The sequence below is a fragment of the Bombina bombina genome, chromosome 5, assembly GCF_027579735.1.
Source record: "Bombina bombina isolate aBomBom1 chromosome 5, aBomBom1.pri, whole genome shotgun sequence".
NCBI lineage: Eukaryota > Metazoa > Chordata > Amphibia > Anura > Bombinatoridae > Bombina > Bombina bombina.
Genome location: NC_069503.1, coordinates 537,303,963 through 537,317,299, shown reverse-complemented (window position 1 = coordinate 537,317,299; position 13,337 = coordinate 537,303,963). Strand labels below are relative to the sequence as shown.

Here is a 13,337-nt window from a genome sequence, read left to right as displayed (position 1 = left end):
GATCGTATTCGATTGGGTAGATTTCTGTCCGCTGCCTCAAAGCAAGTGGACAACTTTTGTTTCCGGTAAGCCTGAAGGCTTGCACGGAAACAGGGGCATCAAGCTCAATACGGAGCTTGATAAATCGTCCCCCTAGGGTTGACATTAAAACCTGTCCTCTATTTTTGATCATCTACTGAAACATCTCTATGACGTGGAGTTGATCTCAATCCTTTAGAAAAACATATCCAATGTTTTTTTTACGGAAAACCATGATTAATGTCTATGGGGATTTTAGTAGATAAATGATTTGATCATTTTTCATTTCTAAAATGATTGCGATCAACCACTATTTTATTTCTGGAATAAGACAAAATGGTATTTTATTTTGTTTAAACAGGAATGCTTTTGATCTATATTGTATTTCCTTTCATCACTGTCTTTAGAATGAGTTTGCATTATTTTAGCACAGACCTCCCAACTGTCCCTATTTGAGAGGTACAGTCACTGATTCTCAGCTTTTTCCCGCTATTCCTCTGAGACTTCCGTATGTCCCTATTTGCAGAATTTCCCGTAGCCCCACCCATGGATCACCCAGACACACCCACAATCCCACCCAATTACCACCCACAATAGCATTCCCTTCCAACATAGCTCCTCCCACAAAACGGCAACTGGCCCCCATCAATCTCCTGAGCCCCTGATACCCAGCCACAAATGTTGGGAGGTATGATATTCACCAACATTTTGTATAACTTTAAATGCAAGAGGCAGAAGTCATCTTTTAAATTTTAATTTATTTATTTGTCTCAAAATATACAACTCTAATTTTACCTTTTTTTTATCTGCTGAGCATAGAGGTTCCAAAAATCTTTTTATCATTAGTAATGGATAAATAATACAAACAGTTCCAAGATCATAATTACAATACATTTTTAAAGTGCCCATTATCTGTTCTATTTGATCGAACAAATGTGAAAAATAAATATTATATTGTTATTTTTTGTATTGTTTATTTATTATAAGAGTACTTGAATAGTCTGCATACACCAGGTTTAGAATAAATCTAATCTGTATATGAATTCCATATGGACCACAACATTTTTTTTTTTAACATTTTACTTCTCAAAGAGATGATTATAGGTTCCTGTATTGATTTTAAAGGTACACACACTAGTTTAATTTTTTCAGGGCTTCTGAAAAATTCTCTAGGGTACCTTTAAATGATTCAAGTAAACATTTGCCAAGTTCATTGCCAGTCTCCTGAATTTCAGGATCATAACTTCCAAACAAAGGGGTTACAGCTACTATGTCCTCTCTATGAGCTTGAAGTAAAATCATGTGAAGAACTTCTTTTACTTCCTGGTATTTTTGGCGATCAAATTTGACAAGGTTAGAATCATCAAGCGGGTATGTGACATCATCAGGATAGCAGTCTCTCGGTACCGGGAATTCAATGTACTTTAACATAGGAAGGTCAGCAAAACTTCTAAATATACGTTTAAGGCCTCTTGATGTCATAGGGTTTCCTAGAAATTTAAACTCTTGTAGTTTCCGGCATGGTGTTAAACCCACTGTCAACATATTGACATGTGTATCTCCCATATCACATTCTTCGAGAACCAAAGTTTTAAGCGTCCTTGAAGCCTTAGTAAGTAGTTTAAAAAATGTTGATGGAAACAGATCTGTAACACTGTGGCCGCTGAGATCCAGCAGTACAAAATGTTCAGCATGGAGACTGTTTGCTAAATACGCCATGTCTGCATAGTTAAGGGAACAGTTAGCAACTTCAAGTATCTTCAAAGGTGTTTTCAGAGGGCTAAAAAAGAAAAAACACAACAAGCAGTCAATACAGATGAAAACTATTTTTTCTCTCTCTCATAATTAAACTTTTGATATTTATATGTATTTTTATTCCATATATAGTATTAGGAGACCTTGCTGGTTTCTAATGATGCTTGCACACAAGACCTATGAAGGTATTAAATAAAATGTAGTTCCTTTGAAACACTACATATAAAACCTGGATTTAAGATGTACATACATCCTGGATTGTAACTAACTCCTCCCCTTCAATTTTATCATTTTAGTTATAGTTGAAGTACAGTCCTAATAATGTGCGACAGTGCGTACCATTTTATATTCATAATTATATATACTCATATTCTGAGATTTATTTCCTTGGTCAAAATCTGTCCGCTTTACATGAAGACATACTGAGGTAGCCTTGGGAGCATGCTTGAGTCACGAGTATGTGTGGTATCCATATAATGACATCACCATTGGCATCACTGGATTTGACATCACTGTGATACAGCATTATATGTGAGTGTTAGCTGAATACTGATGTAGTTTCCCTTGACATTTCTCACTCCAGTCACTTTATTTAGCTTATTTGGTTTCTAAATAAGAGCAAAGGAATTTAAGCCCTTACATAGTTGCCAACATTTATAAAATGTTCCCAGGGACACATTGAAGCAGAACAATCAAGTAAGTGGGTTATGGGAGTCCTGACCACACCCACCAATTATTTCCATAGCTCCGTCCACTTCTCTGTCCTAAAACCCAATGTAAATTACATACACTATTCTTTGTATAAAATATTGCTGCTCTAATGTAACATGTAATATACACATAATACTAAAACATACCTCATGTCTGTTTTTCCTACTAAGCCCACACTTAAGGGCTGATTTTTACAATATTGGACAGACTTGTGGTAAAAATATACAAAATGTGAAAGGAGGCCAAAAACTGTGACTGTCCCTGAGAAATTTGGTATGTCCTTAGCCCAGCACTCTGACCAATCGGCTACCTCTGTCAATGAGTGGGCGTGCCATAAGCATGTGACCCAAACCCACACCTAGGTGTAGATTTGTCAAATGCCATACGCTGTCGGCCTTTATCATTGCACAAGCATTTCTGGTGAAATGCTTGTGCAATGCCGCCCCCTGCTAGCAGAGGGTGTCAATCTTCCCGATTGTATCTGATCAAGATGATTGCTGTCCGCCACCTCAGAGGTGGCGGATGAGTTAAAGGGACACTGAACCCAAATTTTTTCTTTTGTGATTCAGATACAGCATGAAATTTTAAGCAACTTTCTAATTTACTCCTATTATCACATTTTCTTCATTCTCTTGGTATCTTTATTTGAAATGCAATAATGTAAGTTTAGATGCCGGCCCATTTTTTGTGAACCTGGGTTGTTCTTGCTGATTGGTGGATAAATTCATCAACCAAGTGCTGTCCAGAGTTCTGAACCAAAAACTTAGATGCATTCTTTTTCAAATAAAGATAGCAAGAGAATGACGAAAAAATGATAATAGGAGTAAATTAGAAAGTTGCTTAAAATGGCATGCTCTATCTGAATCACAAAAGAAAATAATTATTGGTTCAGTGTCCCTTTAAGGAGCTTACGACCGCTGCTTCTTGACTTAAGTTTACGGCGAGCAGGAAACTTTGGGGGTAGATTGCAGCATCCGCTGCTTGATAAATCTACCCCCTAGTCTAAGAGTGCAGGAAATATGCTCATTTTACAATCAAAGCACTGAAAAAATGATTTCTTGTTTTTCAGCTGATGAGTGGACCGGCAGATAAAATGGACAAAATAAATGCATGATGGCTCTCAGTCTTTAGACTCGACAGACCTGTTTTAAAACAAGGAGATGCAGTTTTCCAGGTTTACCACATGATGGCGGCAGAGACAAAATTATCTCCCAGCATTTCATAACAGTATGTAAATGCAAGTACAACTTTACCAAGGAATTTAGCACATTTTTTCAAATAGCCCATTTTTAAAAAAAAAATGTTTTTAAATACCACATTATTGATTTTTACAGTGTGCATCTAAAATGTACTACATTTTAAAAATGGACTTTATAACCATCCTGTATATGCTATAATGTTATTAATATTACTGCCATATAGGGGGAGGTGCCAACAGTGTTACATTTAAAGGGACAGTCTACACCAGAATATTTATTGTTTTAAAAGATAGATAGTCCCTTTATTACCCATTCCCTAGTTTTGCATAACCAACACAGTTATATAAATACATGTTTTACCTCTGTGATTACCTTGTATCTAAACCTCTGCAAACTGCCCCTTATTTCAGTTCTTTTGACAGACTTGCATTTTAGCCAATCAGTGCGGGCTCCTAGGTAACTCCACGTGCATGAGCACAGTGTTATCTATATGAAAGACATGAACTAACACCCTCCAGTGGTGAAAAACTGTCAAAATGCCCTGAGCTAAGAGGCAGTCTTCAAGGGCTTAGACATTAGCATATGAACCTCCTGGATTTAGCTTTCAACTAAGAATACCAAGAGAACCAAGCAAAATTGGTGAAAGAAGTAAATTGGAAAATTGTTTAAAATGACATTCTCTATCTGAATAATGAAGGTTTGTTTTGGACTAGACTGTCCCTTTAAGTAATTAAATACATATAGTTGTATTGACACAGGGTCCCACATATACTGTTACCTCACACCTGAAATCTCAAAAAGGCTTTAAAAGTTACATGGAAACGAACTGCTGACTCTAATGTAATTTACCACTTGCTTTTATTTTAGAACAGCTTATAAATGTAAATTTGAAAACAGTGCATTTATATTTTTGCATTCGTTAAAGTAACATTGAAACCCAATTTTTTTATTTCATGATTCAGATAGCGCATGCACTTTTAAACAACTTTCTAATTTGCTCTTATTACCACATTTTCTTCATTCTTTTTGTACCATTTGTTGAAAAGCAGGGACCTAAGCTCAGGGTCGGGCATATGTCTGGAGCACTATATGGCAGCAGTTTTAAAAGAATGTTATCCATTTGCAAGGGCACTAGATGGCAGCACTGATTCCTGAAAGGTTGTGCTCCAGATACTTACCCTAGGTATCTCCTCAACCAAGAATACCATAGGAACTAAGCAAATTTGATAATAGAACTAAAGTGAAAACTTTTTGAAAGAAAATTGTTTGCTCTTTCTGAATCACAAAATAGTTTTTTTGGGGTCTAATATCCCTTTAATGCAGAAAAAGGTACCCCTCAATTTGGGCAACTGCAAGGCTAATATTTATTTTAACGTTTTTTTTTTTTGGTAAAGGGACATGAAACCCAAAATGTTTCTTTCATGATTCAGATAGAGAATAATTTTAAACAACTTTCCAATTTACTTCTATTATTTAATTTGCTTCCTTCTCTTGTTATCCTTTGCTAAAAGGTTTATCTAGGCAAGCTCAGAAGCAGCAGAGAACCTAGGTTCTAGCTGTTGATTGGTGGCTGCATATATATATCTATCGATTGTGATTGGCTCACCCATGTGTTCAGTTAGAAACCATTAGTGCATTGCTGCTCCTTCAACAAATGATACCAAGAGAATGAAACAAATTAGATAATAGAAGTAAATTAGAAAGTTGTTTAAAATTGTATTCTCTATCTGAACCATGAAAGAAAATTTTGGGGTTTCATGTCCCTTTAAAGCTAAAGTAGATACAGACAATTAGAAGCTTTATGAGCAGAGGGTGCTCCTGTCTATGCTTGTTGCCATAGGGAGAGTGAAGTTTAGCACACACAGGACCAGATTACAAGTGGAGCGCTGGTATTACACATAAATCGCAATGCCAACGCAAGCTTGCATTCACATTGCTAGGCTGCATTGCGCCCATTAGAGAGCACTTCCTTAGGCTCCTATGGGAGCCTCATTCTGGTGCCGTCAGAGATGGCATCAGAACCTCGCGCAGCGAATGGGTTAAGTAGCGCAGCGATGGGCAGCATTTCTAAATATATATGAATATATACATATATAGGTATGTGTTAATATGTGTATATAAAGATATTAACACATAAATATATATGTATATAAGCATATACATATATATTTGCATTGCAGTCTATGAGAACACACAGTTCTCATAGACCGCAATGTGAAGACACTTTTCAGTGCTGTTTTTTTCTACCACCCCACTCCCACCAACTTTCAACCCCAAAAACTGCATAGTGCAGTTGTTTTTAATTAAAAAGCTATTTTTTTTTAAATTAAAAACTACAATGCCCTCTATATTGAGGGCATTTGGGGCACTTTTAGAAAATAAACCAGAGATCTGATGTCTGGTTAATTTCCGGAGCACTAATTGCTACCGCGAGCTTATGGTTGCAATAACCAGCCACTTCTAATGGCTGCTTAATTATTGCACTCCCGCAAACTGGCAAATTTCTCCACTTGTAATCTAGCCCACAACATTTTTATAATCTGATAGTGCTTTTGATTCACAGCTTCAGATGTCAAATTTAAGAATATAAAACTACTCAACTTTAGGGAAATTAAAATAGAGGGCAGTTTGAAACAGAAGATCTGTCAAAATGTCAATATACTTAATTAAATACAGCATAATTATCAGGCTCTAGGAGCCTATGGAAGCGCGCTCTAGTGAGCGCAATGCTTCCTAGCAATGCGAATGTAAACTTGCGTTCCAATTGTGATTTATTTGCAATACCAGCGCTCCACTTGTAATCTGGCCTTGTGTGTGCTAAACCTCAGTACCCCTACTTTATAAAGGCCCTTATCACTCCCTGTATAATATAAATAAACCATAATACCCATCATTTAAAAGAGGGGGTCCTACCATTTAAATAAGTGGTTCCATGTCCTTATAGCTATCAAGTGATGGCCATAGTAATAATGATAATCTGACAGCAACCACTAGACAAAATGTTTTGTGTTGTTGATGTAAGAGCTCATAGTTCCTTGTTTCTCTGACCTTTTTCATAATTGCAGATATTTAAATAATCGGCAGCTGAGCATGATGAGTGTGAAAGAGAACATTTTGTCAAATTATATACTGTATATATATATATATATATATATATATATATATATATATATATATATATATATATATATATATATATATGTGTGTACTGTATAATATATAAAACACACATAAAACCCAACAACGTTCTAATTTAATTCTATATCAAATCTGCTTTGTTCCCATAGTATTCTTTGTTATAGAGATACCTACAGTAGGTAGGAGTCTATAGCACTACATGACAGGAAATAGTGCTGCCATCTAGTGCTCTTGCACTAATATGTTTACAAAATTGCTGCCATCTAGTGCTCTTGCACTAATATGTTTACAAAATTGCTGCCATCTAGTGCTCTTGCACTAATATGTTTACAAAATTGCTGCCATCTAGTGCTCTTGCACTAATATGTTTACAAAATTGCTGCCATCTAGTGCTCTTGCACTAATATGTTTACAAAATTGCTGCCATCTAGTGCTCTTGCAAATGGCTAATATGTTTGAGTATGTCTCTGTTTTTCAAGAAAAGATACCAAGAGAACAAAAAAAAAATTTTTATAATAGAAGTCAATTAAAAAGTTGTTTAAAATGAAATTGCATATTCTATCTTCAGTCTCCCTATGGCAATACCCTCTGCTGATAAAGCTTCTAATCTTCTAATTGTCTGTATCATATTAAGCCTTAACAAAGAAAAAGGAAAGACGGAGATCTGCAATGCAGTTGCCCAAATTGAATGGTACCTTATTTTGCATTAAAGGGATATGAAACCCAAAAAAATATTTTGTGATTCAGACAGAGCATACAGTTTGTTTGTTTCTTTTAAAAAAATCACTTTAGTTCTATTATCAAAATTTGCTTTGTTGTCATGATATTCTTTGTTGAAGAAATACCTTGTGTTTGTAGCACTACTTGTCAGGAAATAGTGCTACCATCTAGTGCTCTCGCAAATGTATAACATTCTTGCAAAACTGCTGCCAAGTAGTGCTCCAGACACATGCACACTCCTGAGCTTATGTCCCTGACTTTCAACAAAAGATACCAAGAGAATGAAGAGGATTTGGTAATAGAAGTAAATTAGAAAGTTGTTTAAAAGTGCAGGCTCTATCTGAATCATGTACTAAAGACACGTGCATACTCCTGAGCTCTTATGAGCCTACCTAGTTTTACTATTCAATAAAAGATACCAAGAGAACGAAGCAAATTTGATAAAGTAAATTGAAAAGTTGTTTAAAATTGCATGCCCTATCGTAATCATGAAAGTTTAATTTTGACTTGACTGTCCCTTCAACAGGGGATTCTATTATTTTTACTTTGTTCTTTTGGTATCCTTTGTTGAAAAGTGATTGGTGGCTATGCACATATGCCTCTTGATGTGTTTTCTAGGTCCCAGTAGCTGCTCTGAAGCTAGCGTAAGCAGGGTTAAATACATTTATATTCAAGGAATAGTGCAATAATAAAATGTTCTAACACATTATGTATATATGCAATAACATTTACCAATATATGGTAATATATGAAAAATATACGGACTTCATAATTCACAATCTGTAAAGGAACGTGAAAATAAAAGAGAAATATATGACACAATTAATTCATTTGATTTACATATCCAGTCCAGAAGAATAGTTTATCTTTAAAATATCTAATAATCATTCATTAAAGAGACACATAGGGGCCCATTTAACAAGCTCTGTATGGAGCTTGTGGGCCCGTGTTTCTGGCGAGTCTTCAGACTCGCCAGAAACAGCAGTTGTGAAGCAGCGGTCACAAATACCGCTGCTCCATAACACTGTCCGCCTGCTCAGAGCAGGAATCGACAGAAATCAACCCGATCGAGTACGATTGGGTTGATTGACACCTCCCTGCTGGCGGTCGATTGGGCGCGAGTCAGCAGGGGGCGGCGTTGCACCAGCAGCTTTTGTGAGCTGCTGGTGCAATGCTGAATACGGAGAGCGTATTGCTCTCCGCATTCAGCGAGGTCTTGCGGACCTGATCCGCACTGTCAGATCAGGTCCGCAAGACCTTTCATAAATTGGGGCCATAGTACTTTACCTAAGTAGCTTTCTCACTCTTCCCGTAAGTGTGGAAAACGAAAGGCTTAACTCAGTCAGATGTGTCATATTACTTAGTTTTTCCCCAATGCTACATAAAACTTCCTCGTCTTCTGCTGTATATCTGTTAACATTGAAGGTTTGTGCAGGCAAAGTGAGCGAAATAAGCTGAGGGAAGGTGACATTGGTCAGTAGAACTTCAAGATGTTCAAGCTGTAAACGAATATTATGAACCATCTCTAATCTGTGTATAGAAGTTGGCTCTGATAGCTTCAGTATATAAAAAAGGTTCCTTAGTGATAAGCTATCGGCTCGGAAACCAACACATCGTAGTTTGAGCGGACAATGACGCTTCATCAATAAAGCTTGAACCACAAGCTCGTAGTTCCTCTGTGTGACAAACAGGTTAGCAAAGACCTCAATTTCAACTCCGAAAACTGATGGATCAAAATTGAGCTGTTGCATTTCAACCAGAAGATCAAAGCAGAGCTTAGCTAATAACTCGGTTCTTGCCCATTTCCCCAAAGTTTGTTTACATTTGCACGGTTGATATTCAACATCCTTTAAAGCTGTTGTGTCCACAACTTTTAGTCTCTTTGTGTATGTCGTATTGCAATTCAACACATAATTCTTCAAGCCATTTAGGCAAGCTGATAAGCTCCGGTGGCACGTCCAGTGGCTAATATCTTCAGGAATGTCAGCTGTTTTACCTAGCAAATTTCCAAAGTTGAAATCAGACAAGGGCCAGTTTTCCACCAATCCATAAATGATTTCCACCTTTTCATGTAAGTAACAAGTCTTTAGCAAGAGTGGGTACAGATTGTGAGCAACATTCCTCACATTTTGTTTGGCGTATTCTTCATCTGATATAAAGGACTCAGCACTGATGATCTTAAGCGTTTTCATTCTCACACAACAGCAGAGACTGTTAGATGTTGAGTGGATTGAGAGGGAAAAAAAAGGCGTCGTGTTGAGCTAGTTTATATTTAGGAGCAGCCATCTGACACTGGAATGCAGCTAGCAATAGATACTGCCACAAGCCGGAGTTATTTTTGATCTCATTGCTTCACAATTAGTAAGCAGTTTTAACTACTACGAACGCTCTAAATGTATTTGTATCAAATTTAAAAGGACAGAAAGTGCAAAAAGAAAATCATTTTATTATTGTACAGTTGCTTGCAAATAACTGCGTGTAATTCCTGCAATGGGGTTAAAGGGACAGTATAAATAGGGGTCAAGTCCTACAAAAAAAAGTGTGGGAACTCACCAAGACTTCCACTCTCCCTCACAATTAATATTGATATATATATATATATATATATATATATATATATATATATATATATATATATATATATATATATATATATATATATATATCAAAAGATAGAAGACAGCACTCTCTGGTCTTAAATACAAAGGTTGTTTTATTTGTAGTGACGTTTCGGGGAAACCTTCCTCAGACCGATAATATATAGTCAGCAAAACCGGATGCACTCTCCAGGGTTTGTAATATCGTCACTTCTTTTTTAGTAACGTTTCAGGGTTTTACCCCCTTTGTCAGACACCCCAAAAGTGATTATCACTTTTGGGGTGTCTGACGAAGGGGGTAAAAACCTGAAATGTTACTAATAAAGAAGTGACGATATTACAAACTGTCATAGACTGCTATTCCTTTAAATTATACAAAGCACCTCCCTTTCAGTGTCTATAAAGGGATCATGTTTTCCATATTTGCTTGCTTGATTATTGAGTGTGTTTAGGGAAAGTTAGATGTAGGGAGTGTTCTCAGATCTCCATTTTATCTGAACCTATTTCCTTCAAACTTTTGTGGATTAATTACTTTGGACGTTGTGTTTCATCTCTGGTAATCAAGCTACCTAAAACCCATTTTATTATTAATGTTTATGCAGACTAAGCTGTTGTTTATTATACAATTCTACTGCCGCCTGTCAGCTGCTCCTAATCCGACGCTTCCAATTCCACTCTGACGTCACTGAGCTACAGACGCCGCTCTTACGTTCATTAGACACTTTGGGCTACGAACACAGTGAAAACAAGCTGCCGCTTTTCTCATCTCACAGTCGCCTGAACAGATGCTGTGTAACCAGCTCATTTGGAAATAACATCACTGCCTTTACCGGAACTTTGTAGAAGAGCTGTATAACAAATCCCTCGCTGCAACACAGTAACCCAACCGCAAGTATTATTCATTATCACCGCATTCTGACTTGTCAGCATAATCTGTTTGACGCTCTCTCCTATAACCAAAGTTATTAACTTAACTGACTGTCGCATTATAACTAAGGTTTAAAGAAAACATATGCAAGCTTAAACTTTATTGGACTGTTGTTTCAATCTCCAGACTCTTACGCCAATTAAGAGTGAGGTAAATCTGAATAGCTACATTTCAAAACCCTAATAACCTGTACCATTCAACTAGATAGGTTGAATCGTTACACAAACCCAGGAGAGTGCATACGTTTTTGTTGACTATCTATTTCCTTGGAAGCACCCTGGGTGTTTGGTTTTATAATTCGAGAGTGCTGGCCCACTTGATTTTATGGGGCCGATTTATCACCACCCGAATGGGGCTGTATACCCCTGTTTCTGCTAGAGCCTTCGCCGGAAACAGGAGTTAAGAAGCAGCAGTCTTAAGACCGCTGCTCCTTAACTCGTACGTCTCCTCTGAGGTGGTGGACATCAATCCACCCAATCTTATACGATCGGGTTGATTGACAACCCCTGCTAGCGGGGCGGTATTGCACAAGCAGTTCACCAGAGCTGCTTGTGCAATGATAAATGCTGACAGCGTATGCTGTCTGCATTCATCGATGTCTGACGGACATGATTCGCTACAGCGGATCAAGTCCGCCAGACACTTGATAAATCGGCCCATATATATATATATATATATATATATATATATATATATATATATACCCTAATCTGCCCCGATATATATATATATATATATATCACCATTTCACCCAACCTGACCACTCCATCCAAAACCTCAAAATCAAGATTCTCAGAGGCAACTTCAAAAACACCATGAAAAGAAAAACCTTTGAAATGATAATGATAATGCACTTCAACTTACTAAATTCTGGACTAAATGTGGACTCTGTGGTTTCTTAACCCCTTATCAAAAAATTTTGTAATGTACTTTCATATACTGTAGTCAATTACATTGTATATTCCATACTCTCTATGCATAGGTACGCAAGTAAGCCTATGTCCACACTTTTGTCATTATTATTATTCCCCTTTTTTTTTTTTTTCTCCTTTTTTGACTATCTAATATTCCCCTGTATTCCTAATTTCCCATTTTTATTCATATTGATTCTAGGTTGATATATAACTTTATGTTAGTATATGTTTTGTGTATAACCATATATTTCCCCTGTCTGTTATCCTTTACTGACACTGTCTGCCTCTGTCTCCTAAACCACCATCATGATTTTTACGACACCCCCTCCTCCCCCTGCATTCAGACCTCTGTAACACTTTCTGTCTTTTTAGCCATCCTGTTTTAAGATATAATCTGTAAATTCCATCAAATTGGTCAGTATTGCTTCAGACTTGAAAAAGGAAGACATTGTCATCTTATAAATGTATAGTTAGTTCAATAAAAAAGTATCATTGCTCAATGCAATACTCTTCTTATTTTCAGACAACACAAAGGGACAGAAGCACCACATGGCCCAATATTGTATGGTAAAATCAAAGTAATATATGTGACGAGTACACTCACATGTGGTGTTGCACCCCTAGTGGTGCAGAAGGAGCCATCACTGGCCCCTAGTTATCAAGCCGTCAACCTCAAATACGCTGGAATTCCGCAGCGTATTTGTGGCGAGGCTGATTCGCCTTAGTTATCAAGCCCTAGACACCGGCAAAAGTAGAATATAGTGACATAAGCTTCGATCCGCCGGACTCAGTCCGACACAGATCGATTCTTACGTCACTCCAGATGTTCCACACACAAGTTCGGCACAATCTGACTACTTTTGCTAGTTATCAAAAAACTAGCAGGTACGCTCGGCACTTTTCCGGCCCAGCGTACCTGGTTTTCAAACCGCCGCCCGCTGCAACTATAATATATGTATTAACCCCTAAACCGCCGCTCCCGGACCCCGCCGCCACCTACATAATACCTATTAACCCCTATCCTGCCCCCCCTACACCGTTGCCACCTATAATAAAGTTATTAACCCCTATCCTGCCGATCCCGGACCCCGTCGTAACTAAATAAATTGTTTAACCCCTAAACCGCCGCTCCCGGACCCCGCCGCCACCTATATTAAACTTATTAACCCCTAATCTGCCCCCCCTACACCGTCGCCACCTATAATAAATTTATTAACCCCTATCCTGCCCCCCCTACACCACCGCCACTGTAATAAAATTATTAACCCCTAAACCTAAGTCTAACACTAACCCTAACACCCCCCTAACTTAAATATTAATTAAATAAATCTAAATAATATTTCTCTTATTAACTAAA

The 13,337-nt window shown here is 37.3% G+C and overlaps 1 protein-coding gene across 1 annotated transcript; it reads right to left on the bottom strand.

Annotated features, from left to right (window-relative positions):
- Nucleotides 1-756: 756 nt before the first annotated feature.
- On the bottom strand, nt 757-9,766 carry LRRC14B (leucine rich repeat containing 14B). Its single transcript, XM_053714473.1, has 2 exons — nt 8,829-9,766; nt 757-1,798 (listed from the first exon to the last, which is right to left on the bottom strand). The coding sequence occupies exons 1-2, from the start codon at nt 9,731-9,733 to the stop codon at nt 1,153-1,155; spliced, it is 1,551 nt and encodes a 516-aa protein (XP_053570448.1). The 5' UTR covers nt 9,734-9,766; the 3' UTR covers nt 757-1,152.
- Nucleotides 9,767-13,337: the final 3,571 nt, after the last annotated feature.